The sequence below is a fragment of the Falco cherrug genome, chromosome 9 (genome assembly GCF_023634085.1).
Source record: "Falco cherrug isolate bFalChe1 chromosome 9, bFalChe1.pri, whole genome shotgun sequence".
NCBI lineage: Eukaryota > Metazoa > Chordata > Aves > Falconiformes > Falconidae > Falco > Falco cherrug.
This window is the reverse complement of record NC_073705.1, coordinates 26,478,245-26,497,351: the sequence shown is the minus strand read 5'-3', so window position 1 is coordinate 26,497,351 and position 19,107 is coordinate 26,478,245. Positions and strand designations below refer to the sequence as shown.

General features: G+C 37.4%; 1 protein-coding gene across 2 annotated transcripts in view; it reads right to left on the bottom strand.

Annotated features, from left to right (window-relative positions):
• Window positions 1–19,107, bottom strand: part of CFAP43 (cilia and flagella associated protein 43) — a 50,075-nt gene that overhangs the window by 7,475 nt on the left and 23,493 nt on the right. Inside the window, exons 15-32 of one of the 2 annotated variants that reach the window (XM_027802503.2) lie at window positions 17,025–17,194; window positions 16,112–16,264; window positions 15,543–15,673; window positions 14,750–14,915; window positions 14,061–14,171; window positions 12,354–12,431; window positions 10,837–10,962; window positions 10,309–10,413; window positions 9,503–9,619; window positions 8,500–8,709; window positions 6,571–6,777; window positions 5,085–5,174; window positions 4,233–4,310; window positions 3,281–3,406; window positions 2,635–2,754; window positions 2,446–2,553; window positions 778–864; window positions 385–473 (exon numbers count right to left, since the gene is read on the bottom strand). In XM_027802503.2, the coding sequence (XP_027658304.1) occupies window positions 385–473; window positions 778–864; window positions 2,446–2,553; window positions 2,635–2,754; window positions 3,281–3,406; window positions 4,233–4,310; window positions 5,085–5,174; window positions 6,571–6,777; window positions 8,500–8,709; window positions 9,503–9,619; window positions 10,309–10,413; window positions 10,837–10,962; window positions 12,354–12,431; window positions 14,061–14,171; window positions 14,750–14,915; window positions 15,543–15,673; window positions 16,112–16,264; window positions 17,025–17,194 (2,272 nt within the window). The remainder of the gene's footprint in view (window positions 1–384; window positions 474–777; window positions 865–2,445; window positions 2,554–2,634; window positions 2,755–3,280; window positions 3,407–4,232; window positions 4,311–5,084; window positions 5,175–6,570; window positions 6,778–8,499; window positions 8,710–9,502; window positions 9,620–10,308; window positions 10,414–10,836; window positions 10,963–12,353; window positions 12,432–14,060; window positions 14,172–14,749; window positions 14,916–15,542; window positions 15,674–16,111; window positions 16,265–17,024; window positions 17,195–19,107) is intronic. The other variant, XM_027802504.2, reaches the window with a different exon arrangement.

The window sequence follows — 19,107 nt, the reverse complement described above, 5'->3', positions numbered from 1 at the left end:
ACAGTACATACAGTATTGACTTTTTATTTTCTCTTGCATAAAAGAAGCTCACAAACAACTAAGAACATTTCATGCTGTCAATCTCTTGCAAAGAGTGAATAGGTAAGAATGCATCTTATACAAAATAAGAATATATGTCTTTGAGACCTGACGATTGTTTAGCTTGCATTTAAAATAGATTGTGTGGGGTGAATAAGGAAATGTAAGTACTCAAAATAGCAACCGTTAGTATGACAGGAAATCAACCATTGTTAACTATGCAACAAAAAGCAGGCAGTCTACTTATTATCAAAATGATTTAGACTATTGAAATAGATAGCATTCTCAATCTTGACTCACAAGAATTATTAGTATTTAAACAGACGGAATCAGGGGGGATCTTACTTTGGTCGATGTTTGTAAAGTTGGAGAAGTTCATCAAGCAGATTGGCAGGTAAGTCAGAAAACTCCTTTGTAAAACCACTTTCCAGATTCTAGGAGGGAAACAGAAAGCTTTCTTGTTACCACAATGTTATTTTTAAAAAAGTATCAACCAGCCCATATCTTAGAAATACAGAATAATATGGTGCTCTTCCAAGTGCTCCCAAGCATCATGGCGATCTGGACTATTTCAGAAATTCTTCTATGTGCATACTGTCCTTTACTGCTTAATTTTAAGGATCAGCAAGTTGACCACAACTCATCCCATACTTACAGTGAAGTATATTCTTCTCATTACCAACACGTAGCATTAACTTTTTAATTTCTGAATCTCCTTGTGTTTGTCAAGAGTCTCACCTTCTCTTCAAATATTGCATTTTCATAGGTGTCTGTGTAAGCCTCAATTTTATTTTTTGTAGCCTGGATTGTTCTTGCAGCCTTGACCTATAGCAAAACCGAAAGATTTCAGGAATGAAATTCAGCCAGCAGAAGCACTGAATGATCTGATGAATACACTGATGCAGCTCACACTTTCTTATTTCTAGAGAAAACCTTGTGAGCTATTTTTACTAACAATATAATGTCTTCTTCAGGGGGTTACCTGTAGATACTGCTAAAAGGTGAGCAGGTGTAAAATTAAACTAGTACACTGCTTAAGAAAATAAATTTCTATAAGAAATATCTTATACAAATGCTTACAAGTCTTCTTTTTAAACTTCTAATATATGGACCTATGTTGATACTTGTTTTCACTTGCATAGGGCTTACCTTCTCCTTTCACGTCATCACAGGTAAGACCAGTGAAAAATTCTCAAATCCTGTTCAAGACGAGTCAAAAATTCTCAAATCTGTTCAGTGGAGGGTTCTTCATTTTAGAATGCAGGTTCCCTATTGTCATGACAGCTCTGCTACACATCAGGATACTGATCTGTTTTATCAAGGCTGTTAACTGCTTATACTGTGCTGGGGAGACCGTTCTGTTGTATTTGACAGTTTGCACAGATCAAAAGATATACCAATGGGAACGTAAAAAAATAGATTTAAAAAAAAAAGAAGATGTATTTTGAAAAGTGTAAGCTGGTATACACTTGGCCTCAGATAATTTTAAAATTAGTTCAGACTGTTTAGTGATAGAGGCTAGATGCCTACTGTGGAACCTCTCCCTGTAGCTCATGTACAGATAGCTACTTGCAGCTCCAGACACAGAGGTCTGTACAGGCTGAGTAGGATATCTGACATGGGGAGGCACTGGTGCATTATCTGTGGACTCAGGAACAGCTTCACAAAGCCAAAGTGGGCAAATGGGATACTATTGTCCCAAGAGCCAGAACCAACTGCAGACTACCACCACTTAGATCACCTGAGTCGCACAAGTATTGGCAGGACACAGGAATCAGAAATGTCACTCTAAAATTATTACTGTGGGCAGTACGCACTTGTATTGAAATCCAGATCTACCACCTGTGCTCTCCAGTCTTTTGTTGACTTGTATATGGTTTGACAGGGATGGGTAAAGTCTTCAGGAGATTAAATTGCTTGATAAGACTATCAGCACCGTACGCCATGGTATGTTCTGCTTCTGTGGTCAGATACTCACATACCACCTCTGTCTATGCTTTGAACTGGCAAACACAAGTCAGCATGGCCCTGGCCTCAGTGAAAAACGTAATGGTATTACATATTCTTTTGTGCATTTTCCTGCCATAAAAGCATTATAAGTAGTGCTTCCAGCTTGATACTGGATACTAAAACATATTATGTATACCAAAGAAATAGAAGCATGCCCTTCTGAATGTACGGAGTTTTACCAAAGATCTCCAGATGAACCAAGACAGATACCTATTAGAAAACATAAGTATTTATAATGTACGTCAACTGTACAAGTTGAAAAAAAATCAGTGACCCTGCAAATTGACAGAAAATCATTTATGGCAAAATTCTGATTTGGAAGAAGTAGTCTTCACAAGAAACTGTACTGTAAATATTACACTTTGCCTAAGAACAGCATTCCAGATGATAACTTACTTTTTCTTTCTCTTTTTTCATAAGGAAATTACGAAGTCCAGCTTCTCTAGTGTCCAACTCTTCATCCAACAGTAAAGCATAAATGAGATTGACTATTTTGAGTTCTTCCTGTGAAATGATTGTAATAAAAAATGTTAACATTCCTGCTGCACAGAGACAGAGATGAAAAATTAATGTTCTTTGTGATACCTGATAGATGACCATCTCTACTTTCATTTTCCTTTCAGAGAGTTTGCACACAGTCTCATCAAAATTTTGTGTTGTTTCCTGGATAGAAGCTTCAAGTTTCTTCAATTCATTTTCCAGTGCCTGGGGAAGGGAAGGACAGGCGCAGCAATATTACATCTGGAGGAACAAATAAGCTCTGATATAGTATATCAGTTGCTAAAGAATGCACAATATGGAACTGTATCCTTCAGGCAAAAGGTCCCAGAAATTACTGGTTTGGAAGGAGAGTGCCATCAGCCTATCAAGTTATGTCATTGAAATACCACTTTGAAGGATAAATACAACTGTATTATTTGTGTATGGCACCAGCAACTCTGGGAATGGAACCTGAAAAAAACATTTTAGGAATACTGGTACATTTGTGAAGGAAAGTTACCTTTTGTCAGATATCACAAGTGCTGGCATCTATTAATTGGTGTAAGTAGAGATTGCCTTAATTTGCTGTCTAAGCTAGGACTTATTTAATATGCCACACGATTTTTCTTGTTTGTTTGGTTTTTGTTTATTCTATTTATTAGTGTTCATTTTTAGAAGTAGCTCCTAAGGAATATCAGAAACTGGTCATGAGCACTGCGAACAAAACACTCCTTTTCTCATTTTAATTTACCCTTCTATACTTGTCTTTTTCTTCATTCAGTTCCTTGACTCTTTTTTCATGTTCTCTAAATATTTTCTTTTCTTCATCATTCCAAACATCCTCAGGCTTGGATATAAAAGGAGGTGGAGGAATATCCTGGAAGTATTAATGACAAATATGCTTCAAAAGCAATATTAAGTCTCTATCAGCACACTAACAAACTATAGCATGCACCAAATCTAATGAAAGGGTATTTCTTAGTGGTAAGTAAGGTACAAGACTTAAGTATAATTAAACAAGCCTTGTATAATGTGTTCTGTTCCTCTGGTCTGTTACTTCCAGCAGTAGTTGTGGTGTGTATCTGTTGTGCTTGTTCTCTCTTACTTGTTTACAGAAATTCATTGCTGGATCTTATAAAATACAAGTATTTTGTACTCAAACATACTATTGTTTTATGCCACATTTTCTGTTTCAGAACCCCAAATCTAATACCATGCTAATGTATACTTCTAAGTGGAGTCCTAATTTTCCAAAACAGATCAATTCCAGGGAGAGCCCTTTGGTCTGCGCTATCTTTTTTCTGGGACACTCCTTCACATTCTTTCCTTCCTTTACTACTATACTATCTATATTTGCTGAGTTAACTGGAACACAGTATTTTTGTGTAAGATCACAGCCACGGATTACAGACCCTTCTCCCAGCAACACAGTTGCTGTAATAGTAATATTAGATTATGTCCCTATGGTATTTCACTGTGATAGGGACAGGTGTTGATGGGTAAATCATATGCAGGCACTAGAATCTTGTGGTCTCTTTTGAGTCCAGTGTATGGTCTCTTACAGATTCTATCTAGGCATAAGGCAATTCTACAGTTCTATGACTTTATTCTATCACTTAGGCTAGAAAAAATTGCTAGCTGAATTTCACATTTCCTTAAAAGCTCATAAGCTACCTAAATGATATGGCAGAAACGCAGCTCACAATTTTCAAGATGTCTTCCTTTTTGACTTCTAGCACTCCACTCATCATGTCATTAAGAGCACGCAGTCTTTTATTGTCCTGGGAACGACCACAAAAAATATTTTAGGGTACAAAAGAAAGTGTAGTACTTGGAATTAACTGTGTAGTTTGGGGAATGATAATAAGGTAGTTCACCTCTAGATCACCCATACAATTATTCTGTCTGTCACTAGTAGATTAATGTTCTTCAGTGATGTGTGTGAAATATGCTAAAAGTGTCAAGAGTTTTTTCTGGTGGACAGAAGTTCATATACCAAATAACTAGTAAAACTGCCATTCTGGCAGTTTTGGAAAGAATACATAGGCAAAGACTGCTGGCCAGTTGGCAGGTAAGGATGAGGGAAGTTACAGTGTCACTGTCTTATTGTGCAGCTCCTTTGGGGCCAGAACCATCTTAGGCTTTTTAAGTTGCATTTCAAAGGCAGAGCAAAGCATTATGATCTTCTAGTCTAAGCCCTGAAGAACAGAGGTCGCTCAGTCAACAAACACAAATCAAGCAGAAAGATCTTCATCTTCATTGAGCAGAAGCATGCATTTAGAAATGTATCTAGCCCCCAGTTACCTGGTACAGTATTTTCAATTGCCACTAAGCACATATGTTTAAAATTTGAAGCCTAACACTAAATCTTCTCCCAGCTGGTCTGTGTAGTTCTGATTGTAAACAACAGAAAGAGGGAAAAGGCACACATCATTGTTACCCACTATTCTAAATTTATTCTCCCATACTACATTACTGGAATATTTCAGTGCAGCATAAATAAGACTAACTAAAGACAAAGGCCTAGTCAGTAAAAAGGATACTACTTTAAATACCATAGCAGCAAGGCGTCTTTCTATTTCAAGCTTAGCCAGCATTTCTGCTTTCTCTCTCTCTTGTCGAATCAAGTATTTTTCAACTTTAATCTGAAGGAAGGAAGAAAATGAGGTTCTTGTCAGGGTTCTTTTTCTCCAAACATTGTCACATGTGGGCTAAGAACATTTGGAAAGATGGTTGTCCTGGTTTTGGCTGGGACAGAGTTAACTTACTTTCTAGTAGCTAGTATAGTACCGTGTTTGGGATTTCGGATGAGAAGAATGTTGATAACACACCGATGTTTTAGTTGTTGGTGAGCAGTGCTTACACTACATCAAGGACCTTTCAGCTTCTCATGCTGCCCTGCCAGCGAGGTGGCTGGGGGTGCACAATAAGCTGGGAGAAGACTCAGTCAGCACAGCTGACCCAAAGTAGCCAAAGGTATTTTCATTACCATATGATGTCATGCTCAGCATATAAACTAGTGGGAGAGCTGGCCAGGGGGCTGCTGCTCAGGAACAGGCTGGGCATTGGTTGGTTGGTGGTGAGCAATTGTTTTCATTTGCATCACTTATTTATCTATGGTTTTATTTCTCTCTTTTTGTTATTTTCCTTTTCATTACAACTTATTATTGTTGTTGTTATTATTATTATTGTTGTGTTTTATTTCAATTATTAAACTGTTCTTATCTCAACCCATGAGTATTCTTATTTCTACTCTTCTGGTCCTCTCCCCCATCCCATTGGGGTGAGGAGGGAGTGAGCAGCTGTGGTGCTTAGTTGCCAGCTGGGGTTAAACCATGACAATGGTGTAATACTAATTGTTAACACTTTTTATATTTCTGCTTTATGATAATATTGCTCAAGAAGAAAATTATTTTGAACAGCTCCAAAAGCTATATTAAAAAAATGCTACTGCCATCAATTTTTGTTGATATTAGTTGTGTTTCGTGCACAGCTTTTCTGATAGTGGCATAACATGAACTGGTGGGAAAGCAGAGAGAAGTGAGGACAGACTGACCAAAAAAGCAGATGAAATCAGTGGACTATACTGCATAAGAAATATTGCGCTTCTTTATAAATTATCAATTGAATATATAAATACAGTACTAAGTATGCTTTAGTACCTAGATACTTTAGTTTGAAATTACTTAGTTTCAAAATGGTGCTCAGAGAGAACACAGAAACCCTTACATATGGAAGTAATCCCTGCAAGCCAGGTTTGAACATTATACTCAGGAACAGGGGGAATTTTTACCTAATTTATGGGCTATTAAAAACTTTTAACAGCATAAAATTAAGATTGTATATATCTTATTAATTTCAGATAGACTTAAGAGCTTTCTCCCTAAAAAGGGAAGGGAAGCAAAAGATTCAAAAAGATAATTTTAAGTACGCAGACACATCTGTTTTAAGGCTTTTCAGTACTGACACAATGTCTGGAAATGAGAATAATTAAAGAACTGTATTTCAGTGAGTGAAAGTGAAAGATTATTTTTCAGACACCTCTGAATCCTGAACAGTCAGCGCTCGCTCTGGTATCTCATCATCTGTAAGAGCTGGCTCCCACACTTCCACTTGGACGTCAAGCTGTGCCAAGATTTCTCGGATCCTCAGGTTTCTTTCTTTCACCCGTGCTATCTCCTGCTCCTTCTGTTGTGCAACTATGTCAAATTCCTTATTAAAAGCAGTTTTCACTTTGTAAATGATGTCCTGAAATACCAAAAAAGGAAACAGCAATACTGCACAGCTGACACCCATCCATGATTATATACCACTCCTCTAGCCATCAATCATAAATGTGTGTGTGTTTGTGTGACAGGGAGATAAGCTCGCAAAGCCCTTTCATGAAAATTGTAAGGGCAGAATTCAAGCTTTGTTAAATGGAAGTGGGCAAATATTAGGTTTCTCTCTTTTTTTCCCTAGAAATTTTTATTCCTTTTTTTCTACATATTTGCCATCTGACAAAGATTCTAAAAGAAGCATACTGCTGCCAAAACTAGATAAAAAATTAGGCTGCCACCTATTTGCTGTTTTTTTCACTCTTCAGCTGAAAGAAGAAGGGGATTCAAAGAAAAAAACACATGACCTGTAAACCTAGAGACTGTAAATCACAGGTGCAGGGAGGCAGACTGAAGGACATACTTTCCTGACTTTTAAGTGATGCAACCTGCAGTTTCAATATGCTTTCATGGGATTTTCTGTCTGAGATATGTAAGTAAAATGTGACCATTAAGTAAACAAACATTGGAAACGATTTTTTTTTAAACACCAGAGACCTTCTAATGATTTTTAAAAGCATATATTCTTAATGGATAAATTCTTCCTTTATCCTAAATAAAAGTAGACTATAAAGAGAGAAAACCATGTGTCTTTCCTACTGTGTCAATTTACTAAAATGAAACATGAAAAGGATTTCCGTTCTATCTTTAAACTTCATGTTTTGAGATGTTTGGCCATTTGCAATTTGTATTACAATAAATATCTGTGTCCATATTATTCCACTGATTTCTAAGCTAATAGTAAGTTAGAATGTAATAAGGCAAAATGGCAGATAAGGTACAATGTTGCTGGGAGAAAAAGGGCTGTGCATGATGGCTAGTCAGCCATCTAGCTCTCAGCCAGCTCGGTGCTTTGGCCCAGAACACTGAAGATATATCTACACTTCAATATATAATATGTGGCTTTAAAGCTATACAGCAGAAAGATCTCATTACATCCAATCTTACATCTAAAAGTGCTCCTTGTGTTTCTTCCCATCTATTTACACACTAGTATACCTAGTAGATTTTATGTATTGCAATGTATAATCATTGAGCTCTGCTACCATTTACAGCCTTAAAGAGCTTTGAGGAGGCGATGCTTTATAGTAGTTTAACCATTTCTACCCTTGTAGATCATCTTCATAAAAAGCTTATTCTGTAGTATGTTTACTACTTAATAAACTGGCCAGAGTAAGAGAAGTGAGTGAGTTTGATAGCAATGAATAATAAATAACAGAAACATTGAAGACTCTAAATGAAGGTATGGTAAGACTGGAGAGAAAGGAAATGGGGTGAGTATCCAGCTGACCTTTCATTCAGCAGCAAATAACAGGGAAAGAGGTCATGTTTTCACAGGGTGTGCTGAGGTGTACAAGCTAGCTTTGACTATACACTCTTAAACTAAAGCACCATTGGGCAAATACAGATACCCTCAAATTGGGTAACCAATTTCATAAAAATGTTTTCCTTCCAGACCTGAGCTGGCAAGTCCATATGGTGCTCTGCTGCACTATGTGTATTTATCTGCTTTCATCTCAGTAACTCAGAGACCTCTGCAACCCTCCATCGTATAATGTCAATATGCCCAAAATCTAACAGTGACTGTGACTGCTATAAGAACAAACAGATATGACAGTGTCACTGCAGTAGCACAAATTTAAGAAGACTTCACCTTCAATAATACTATCTGATTGACTTTCTGCTCCTTGGTATGCAAGTCCCATTGGTGGTATAGGATAGATGTGTCCCCACCATACTGAGAGCTCAGACTTCCAATCAGGCAGTAAGATGCACTATCATCAGCCACTACTTCTTCTGCCTTCTCTCCTTTTTCCTTGGATAATACAGTCTCAGACTCAATCGCAAGATTTTTCTTCTGACCCTAATATCACAAATGTGATAATTGCGTTAATTTTGTACATGATGCAGTGGTACATGTAAGAAAAAAATCTAGAGGTTAATTAAGGTCAGTGATCTAAATAATACAAGTTGAAATGATCGTATCTGGAATATTTGGTCCATTTGTAGGTTCCACAGTACAAGAAAGACTGGGCATACTGAAGCAAGTCCAGTGGCAGGCCACTAATACAATCAAGGATTTGAAGCACCTAACATGTGAGGGCAGGCTAAGAGAACTGGAATTGTTTAGCCTCAGGAAAGAGAAGGCTTGGGAGGGGATCTTAGTAATGCATATAAAAAACACTATGGTGGGGAGTAAGGACAACAGAGTTAGACTCTTCACAGTGGTGCTCAGTGACAGATTGAGAGGAAAAGGGTATACATCAAAATACAGGACATCCAACTTAAACGTAATAAAACACTTGTCCTGTGAGGGCTGTCAAAACATGGGAAGAGGTAGCCCATAGAGGTTATGGAAACTTCCATCCTTAGAGATATTCCAAACCTGACTGGACATGGCCCTGAGTAAATTGCTCTAGGAGGGTGAGACTAGATGACTTCAAAAGGGTTCTTCTAACCCCAGCTATTCTGTGATTCTTTAATACTAACACATTCATTTTGAGTAAAACCACAACATTTCATTTTTCTTTATATTTTTAATTTTTTTTGACAATTTCTACAGCAAGAAAATGGACTTTAGAAATGTAACTATGTAAAGAAGGGTTAAGATGCCAACTCAGAACATGCCTTTATGCAGTACTTCAAAGAGATTGTACCTTAAGATCAGCTGTCTCAATCTTCTTTAACTGGAGAACTTTCTCCAAAGTTTCCAGCTCTTCTTCACTACGTCCCTTCAGTGGATAATTCTTCACTTCACAAGCCATATGGAAGCACTGTTCAAATGTAAAAATAAACACACAAACAAAACCCCAAAGTAAAAAGTTCTTCAGAATGCATCTATCAATTCATTTCTTCAATACCTGAATGCTAAACAGTTATAAAGTCTTCTTAAAATCAGGAATAAAATTGAGGATCAATTAATAAAGACGATGTCGTAAAAATACAGGGGTAAGACAAAAACACTTGCCTTTTTCGTAGTGAAAATGGTTGGTTCCAAGTTTGCTTTTTTCTTTCTTTTCTTTTTTTTTTTTTAGTCTGTGGATGTGGTCTCTTTATCCACAGAATTCAACCAGAACTAGATTTTTTGTAAAATGATTTGGTCTTTCACCACCCCTGAGATAATTCAGTATCATCAGTTTGCCTACTCTCCCTCTGTTTAAAACTGGGAAAATCAGGGTCAGATATTGCCTTTATCTTCTGTGTAGCAGAAGTCATACTGACTGCACACAGAAAAATAATATTCTCTCCCCTTCTAGCAGTACTGCATAAAGATAGTCTCTGAGATCAAGGAATTAAATAGTTACTCATTTTCTTATCAGCACTCTTATCCACCAGAAGGTAAAATCAGTCAGGCTGACAAAATGAACAGAATGAAAGATTTGCATAAGCCTCGGGAAGAAGTTAAGTTTTTGCCTATACCTATACTAAACTACTCCAAAAGGAATTAGAAAGTAGAGGTTACCTTAACTGCACATTCTTTTACACACATAGCATCCCAGCACTCATGTTTGATGACATCCTGCAAATAGCGGTTTGCTAAATTCTCCATCTCAATCTCCATCCTCACCTTTCAAGATACAGAAAAGAAAATAACAAGATGGGCAATTTGTATTGAGTTATTGAAAAACACCTAACAGATTAAATGGATTAGCAATATTTCATCTTCTTGGGCTATCACAGATCTTCTCCAAAATCTATATTGCATACTACTGAAAGGCATCATTTTATATATGAAGAAAAGCATTCTAGAACTTAAGCAACATGCCCAAGGCCACAGTGTCAGATTTATAAATTCTAGCATAGATCATATTCCAATCAGCAATGTCTGCATCAGCAGATTCACCTGCTTCAAAAGATAACTTTAAATACTTTTAAGTTTTTGTGCTTCTAAGCAGTGAACAGCAACTTTGAGATCATCCTCTGTTCTTCAATCATTCTTTCTACTTTTCACTGCTAGTTTTTAAATGTTCTTCCCCGCCTTCTGTCATACCCGGGCAACTTCTTGTTCAGCCTCTGCCTGCGCTCTTTCCTGTTCTTCTAGATCCAAGTTGAACTCCTGCTGCTCCAGTTTCTCAATGTCTGGCACCTGTTCATTTTCATGCATCATTTTCTGAATCTGTTGGGTGTTTTTTTAAATAAGTATAAGGAATAGAAAGTAATTTGAATGTGAATAGAGAAAACACTATTTTTAACACTATAGAACTCGATATCAGGGAAAATTATTTTAATTGCCTCCACATTTAACAGCTTCATGGTAATTGGTAGAATATGCTGCCTGTAGCTAGTGACTACATGAATATATTTCATCTTTCTCTTAAAATAGATTTGGATGTTATATGTAAAGTTGCATATACTTTGTAAGAACCTGTAGTACACAATTCTTTATTCTTTGGCTCTGAGCACTTTAGTAAGTCATTGTCATTTTATTCAGTTGTTACCTATCTCATGCAGTTCAACAAAAGGAACTGTCAAATCCTGCACCTAGTTCTGCACACTTTATTAAGTTGTTATCATTTTATTAAATTGTTATCTACCTCATACCATTCAACAAAGGGAAGTCCAAAATCCTGCACCTGGGTAGGAACAGCCCCATGCACCAGGACACGCTGGGTGCTGAGCAACTGGAAAGCAACTTTGCAAAAAAGAAGCTGGGGGTTCTGATGGACACCAAGTGGAATATGAGCCAGCAATGTGCCCTTGCAGCAAAAAAGGCTAATGGTATCCTGGGCTGTATTGAGAGTGTTGCTAGCAGGTTGAGGGATGTGAGAGACATGGACATGCTGGAAAGAGTCCAGTGAAGGTTATTATGGGACTGAAGCATCTCTCATATAAGGCAAGGCTGAGAGAACTGGGACTGTTAGCCTAAGTAAGAAATGGCTTCAGGGGAATCTCATCAATGTATATAAATACCTGAAGGAAGGGTGCTAAGAGGGCAGAGACAGGCTCTTTTCAGTGGTGTCCAGTGACAGGACCAGAGGCAATGGGCACAAACCAGAACACAAGAGATTCCACTCAAACATCAGGCAACACTTTTTTTACTGTGAGGGTGACTGAGTACTGGAACAAGTTGTCCAGAGAGGTCATGGAGTCTCCATCCTTGGAGACAATCAAAATCAGTCTGGACGCGGTCCTGGGCAGACTGCTCTAGGTGACCCTCTGCTCATCCTCTCACAGATAGCAGCTTTTATGGAAGGAAACAGAAGGAAGAGGGGAGGACAGCAGTTTCTATAATGGATGCTGTTAGACAGGCATAAACCAGTCTGCTGAGGGGACAGATTACTCAAGGTATGACAGTAGTACAAAAAAAACGTATTTGGAGCAAAGAGACCACACAGTAGTTCCTGTCAGGTTCAGTGTACAGTCCCTGAAGAATCATGTCTCTTCATTACCTGTCTGCTCAGAGTTTATGACAAAAATGTAACTGAGCACTACAGCTGATACCCATAAAGAAAGTGTATTTATAAACAAAACTGGTAAGCTGAGCCATTACCCTTGTAAGAAACTCACAGTTTTACGCAGCTTTTTAATTCCTATTTGCAGCTCTTTCTTCTGGTTAGCAAACCTCTGAGTCTCTTCTTTAATGATCTGAAATACATGAAATATATTATTGAAAGACAAAATACACAAGAGGAAAAAAGATTGAAATAATCTAAAGGAACATTATCTGTACAGAAAACAAAACTCCAAAGGGATTAATAGCTGAAATAGACATAATCCTAATTCAAGAATGATTCTCAGAATTACTCAAGAGAAAAAAGATTATACAACCAGGTCACATTGTAAACTGGTTGTACAGCAATAGAGCTTAAAAGAAAGAAAATATTAAAGAAAGAAGTAATTACAAGTGCAATAATTACAGACATATTGAACTGCGTAAAGCCTACTGCCAGAATTTGTTAAATGCTTCATATTCCTTAGATTCTTCATTGTCACTAGGGCATCTCCAGTAGGACATTTAAAGACAAATATAAACCAACATGTTACTAATACTGGAAGCTGTGAATTTTTCTTTGCCCCTACAGCCTTGCCAATTCATCTCTTTGGGAAAATTCTGCAATTAGTCTGCATCTCTGGAATTTGTTTTCTAAAATAAGTTAACAACTTTAAGTAGGATGATGGCTACTGATTGAAAGGAAGAGGTGTATCATTCTGACATTGGATGGGCTCCATCCTCTACAAATCAGATGCAAGTCTCTTAGGACATTAACGAGCACCTTAAAACAATCTAGGACCACACTGGTGCCCTTCAACCTTTGCTTCTCACCACCTGTCCCTAGCTGATACTAACAGTCATGTGGTACTCATGTACGCATAGTCACATGGATTTGTCCAAAAATCCCAGTAGACACCAAAGCATGAGTGCCAGCATCAAAGCAGAAACAGGAAGACCTGTCTGGGAGACTGATGGAGAAGATGCTGGCAGTATGTCTTAGACTGACTTGAGCCACTTGTGAAACTGCATCATAATTTGGGAAGTCACTCCTGATCACCCAGAAAGCAATGATATTTTGCTTTGCCCTGTCACTAAACCTCAAAAGCTGGACAAATTACACAGCTCTGACTCATCCCAGAAAGAACCTTCTAGCATCCATAAATTCATATTTCTGGAGGGGAAAAAAACTATATTAACATTAACATAGCAGTTTCCAGGCTCACAAAGTGCTGAATCCCCTTTCTGTAGACAGTTAGATCTTTGATGCACTTTTACTTATAAAAAAATTTCGGTTACATAACACACTCACCTCAACCTTAACCTGAAATAAACTTCAGGGGTTTTGTATTAATGTCATATTGTTTAGTATTGATTTATCAGTGCTGTAGAATTTGTTATTCTGGCCCTTGCAAGGAAAACAGCACTTGCTTGCTTTCTAGTAATAATCTTCCCTGCAACATTTTGCCCTTTAGAAGAAAAATGTCTTTATAAGTTTCTAAAGGAAGCCAATTTCTCTGGCAATGTTTTTTTTTAGTTTACTCCCTGTGTAGAAGTGGTGTTTTGGTCTTTAGAGCTCCTATTGTGCTAGGTACCTTCTTTGATGTGTTTAGAACCTTAACATAGAATTTCTAAAAGTCTAGATCATAATGCCTTAAAGAGAGGTCCAAATGTCAGAAAAGCTTTAGAAACTAGATTCCTTTACAGCATATGAGTTGGCACCCCAAATCACTAGCAACTCTTGAAAACCCAGCCTTTGATTCATACTTGTTCTATGAAAGTACCTTCTTTATTTTCTGACCTATCCATGTCATGTCATTGGTACTGGTTGAATACAAACTGGTGACGTTTCCATCTTCTGTCATCTCTAGACTGGAAGATTTCAGTGGTGCCTCCTGAAATTAAGGATATAAATATCCATCTCAGGTACTTAGAGAAAATTAGAGAGGCATAAATGAAAGAAAAAATGGGCTCACATTAGAAGCAACACCATCACCACCAAATTCCAGAGTGTGTTACAACATTTTTATTCCCTAAGCAGTCCCCAGATTTAATCCTGCAAGCCCTTGCTACTGTGCAAAGCCTTTTGACTCAAATGGGATGACTGTACTAACCTCTGTAATCACAGCTTTGCTTGATTTCAACAGAAAAATATACAACTCATAACACACAATGTATAGCAGTAAGATCACACTGAGAATGACACAGCTTCACATGAGGAGAAACTGTCACAGAGTTTTCTGTGGCTGAAGTAATCAAGTGAAATTGAAGCGGTGTATGTCATCTTTCTGTAACTACTCCATTTCCTTAATAACACTATTCCACAAATTAATAAAAAAATCACATTTGGCCTATCCTCAGGGGTACTCTATTTTTACAAAAGGATCAGAGTTTGTTTTGAGGACAGTTTTTATCATGTGTAATTTTAGGATAATGATCAAACTTTTTTACCCCATAAAAACAAAGAAAACACCTTAAATTTCTTTTCTGGAAGTGATTCTGATGTAAATTCTGGGTCAAACTGCCATTCTGCCATAGATTTTAAAACAACATTTTCATTCGAAGTAGGTTCATTCAGTACAGCAAGAAGAGATTGCCAATGAAAAGCAGCTTCCTTAACTTCAATTTTCTTTATCTTCCTAGTAAACAGAAAGGAAACAGATGCCTATTCAATATTTTTACATGAGTCAATATTGTTTGAGTTCTAGAATTGCATGAATTAGTGAAGTTTCCACAGCATCAGAAATTCTGAAAGATGGATTACCAGAAATATTGCTCTGATGGAGTCATCTTTAATCTATGCATCTACCTGAACACTTGTTTTATGACAGAAAAGCTGTAGTTGGAAGTATCTCTTATTCCTAATGTCTGCTAAGAGCTCTCTATAGCCACAGTTGAATTCCCATTAAGGCTATGATGTCTCCTAATTGCTGAGATAAAATGGTATCTCGTGAGATTACATCCCTTACGTCCCCCAGAAAGACCCTTCCAGATGGTTTGAGAGTGGTGAGAAGGTCACTATGTGTAATAATTACCAGAAGATACTCCTATATCTTGTACTGCAACCATACTTAAAGTACATGACTTTTCATGAGCTAGGGGAACCGCCTATAATGAGGAGAGGAATGATTTTATTTCTATCCAATTTTTCTCCTTACCCTGAGACTAATAAAAAGGAAGTCTAGTATCACAAGGAGATGCAAAAATTAGTCTGTCAGGATACAAGAATTTACATCACCAATATTTGTTTGCCACTTTGTACATACTTCCATTTTAGACACACGAGGGCACCATCATTTTCACCATTAACGAGGATGAACTTGCCATCCAGTGAAAATACCACAGATCTGATTCCCCCTCCTTGATATGAGTGACAATGCTTTTGAGCAAGTACATCCTAGAAAAGTCATAGAAACAGTATCAGCAAATACATTTTCTAATGGAATATATCTGTAAATCATGCTTCTTTATTTTTACATAAAATTCAAACAAAAATGTCAATACAAAATACATAAAAGGCTAGGATGTATGAGTTTAGAATTTCTGACTACAGATGGGGCAAGTTTGTAGTGTATTGATTTTGCAGGAGATAAAAGAAGAGTAGTAAAATTATGCTAAGATATACAGGAGAAGAAAGTAAGTAGATTGTATGATCATATACAAAGTAATTATAAAAACAATTGTACTTTATAATGCTATGTCAGTTAATGTTCAAGATAAATTTTTCTGGAACACCTTATATTCAAGTGAACAAAAGCTTACAGTAGAGGAAAGTCGTTTTCCCACCTCTTTCTCATGTAAACCAAATAAAGCCTGAGCCTGGATGCCTACCTACCATAGTAAAAGTATGATAGATGAACAAAACACCATCCTCTGCTGCTGCTGCCAGCCACTGGCTGTTGGGTGATAAACGGAGGAAACCTGAACCAAACTGATTGCTAGGAGTCCTCCTTTCTGATAAAAATACTGATGGATTTTCCAGCATATTCTGCCAAACAAAAAAAACATTAGCAGCAGTTCAAATGATGGAAATAACTATGCCATTTTGAGAGGACTGAGAGCTTTGTGGATTACCACATGCATTATAATTTAAAATGATGGATTACTGAGCTCAGGAAGCAGTACCATTGCTATGCTGCTGATTTGCTTCTCTCTTCAACAGGGTCTGTATTCAGTACATTTGGGCCCGGAGTTTCTTGGCTCAGAATGTACAGATCATGTCAAGGAGAAATGCTCACCTTTGGAATTCACCTTCTTGCTTGACCTGACTGTTAAACTGAGGGAGACCTATGAGCTGCAGAGAGCTGCAGTTCATCAGTGGGCAATGACAGTGGTTTCCTGAAGCCCCCATTACTTCCTTACGAGGCAGGGCTGGGCTGGGTTTGCAGTTGGGTCTTAGTCATGGGCTCACATGGGCTCAGATCCTTCAACCGCTGCCTGCTCAGGTTACACAGCAGACTGCACAAAAGCACATCTCCAATACAGAAGCTACATGTGAAGTGTCTGCAAACTGTATTAGTGTTAGGAATCAGTATTTGGCTTTCTGTGTAACAGAACAAGGAGACTGCTTTTGCCAGATTTCTGAACAGGTGGTAGGATACTGAAAATTTATGTTTATGGATGGAGTAGGTATTTTTAGTGTAGAGAGGATTTCTTTAAGATAATATCCTGCTATAGTCACTTCATCTACATCCTTTGTTCACTGGTATTTAACCACCACCCAAAATAAAGCAACTTCAGAGAATTACCTCTTCAGAGAGACGGTATTTACATATGAAAGGTGCACAGGTACAGTAGCCATACACAATGTTATCCTTCAATCTGACTGCTGAGCTCAAAGGGTAATCCAGATCATATTGCTCCTTTTTAATAGCACTAGGATTAAGCATTCCTTGTTCATTAACATATTTATCATTATCTAAAAGATTGAAAAAAGAAACAGGGGAGAAGAGACATCACTACCACTAATGCAGGTGCTTCATCTATCAACTATTTATGAAAACCAATCTTAGCAAGGAGTGAGCATGATGTGAATTTTCAAGGAGACTGAGAATTAAGATACCTAGCTTTAACACTAACTCTGTGGGTTCTGCTGATGTAGCTAGCACACTGCAGTGAAGCTGAGAGATAGCTCTACTAGCTCTGAAGATGTACTAGAAACAGTTTAACCATAGTGATGTGACAATTTGTATACACTGAAATACTCTGCTTCTTGGGTATTACATACGCAGTGCCAATTAGTTTATGTGGAGGTTCATGTCATCAATTTCATCTAGAACTTGTTGAGGCATCTCTGCCATGAAGTACACACAGCCTGGGTGGTAAATGGTTAAAACACTTAAGTTTACATCTTCAAAAGCACATTTGATTTCTTTTGGTTCTTTAATTTGAGTTTTAAAGAGACACCTGAAATTCAGACTGATGCAATAACTGTAGATCTTCAGCAACTTTGAAAATCAAGCCCCATTTTTATGTCTAAAAACAGGCACAAAAAGAAGCCCAATCTTAGTGTATAAAGAAAATACTAACTTCATTGAAAACTAAAAGTTTTCAAATAGTGAGGTATTTTAAAAATTAAATGTAAATAACTAGAAAATCTGACACTAGGCCTACTAACAGTTTTACAGAAGTCTTCTCCACAAAATACTTTGTTAGTAATTAAATTGCATATAATGTGAGTAAAATGGTATAAAAATAGAATTATGCTAATAAACGAACACAGGCTGTCTTTTGCTCCAATGTGATAGAAGACATCACTGAAACTTCAAACTATATTGATTTGGCAATTCTTACGTGGAAGACACACTGGAAGTGCATGGTGCCACTGTCAACCAAGCCTGTCCTGTGCTGGCTGCATGGTGAGGACAGCAAGTGCAACATTACTCTGCACTGTGCCTTAGTTAAGTTAATGTATTTAAGCCCTTTCATGACAACTGAACTAGTTCCCCAGCTGATTCCAGGAAGTGCCCCAAATCAGTGCGTTCCTAGGATATCAGTTTTAGATATTCCTAGAACATCAGACACAATTAAAAGTTCTATGATCACTCATGACACACAGGTCCATTTTTTCTTGCTTACAGTACTTCTAAAATGTTGCAATATTATAGCTGTGTCCTGAATGACACTGAGTTGTTTCACAGCTGAGGACGGCATATATAAAAAAAAATCATGAACAGTATCTTAGAATTTAGTGTGGGTTACCCAATTTAGTGAAAAACAGGTTCTCTTCATTTCACTTCCAGATTATGAATAGAAATTCTAACTGTGATGTCCCAATACATACATTGTACACTGCAGAAACAGAGGATCAGATTTCCAGAAGGCGAATTGAGGTACGCCATCCTTAAGTGCCCTTAATTCTCCCCTTTTCCTCATAGTGCCATTTTTTTCATAGACTGTTTCACTGTAACATTCTTTATTGGGACACAAGCTACTATTTTTTAAATCCAGTGGATTTTTCCCTTGGTGCTTTTATATAGAAAAGCTATAACAAAGACAGGGAATCATTATTTTTTGAGATGTATCAACTTTTAACCTTTTCCTAATGAGCTATTATATACCTATAATAATCCGCTGAAGAAGCTGGTGAGATTGATTCTGCTTTGAAAATCTGATATGTTAGTCAGCATATGGGTGATGCCAAGCCGAAGGCCTTTTTGCAGCTGGCTTTGGGCATTGGCCACTTGGTAGTAATAATAAAAACAACAACCAGTAGTAGTAGCAGTTAAGTGGTGGCTTTGTGATTCTGAGAGTGAATTACTTCTTCCTTCCTTGGCTTTCACTCAAAATATCACAGTCTGTCTGCTGAAATGATTCAGCTGACCATAAGTC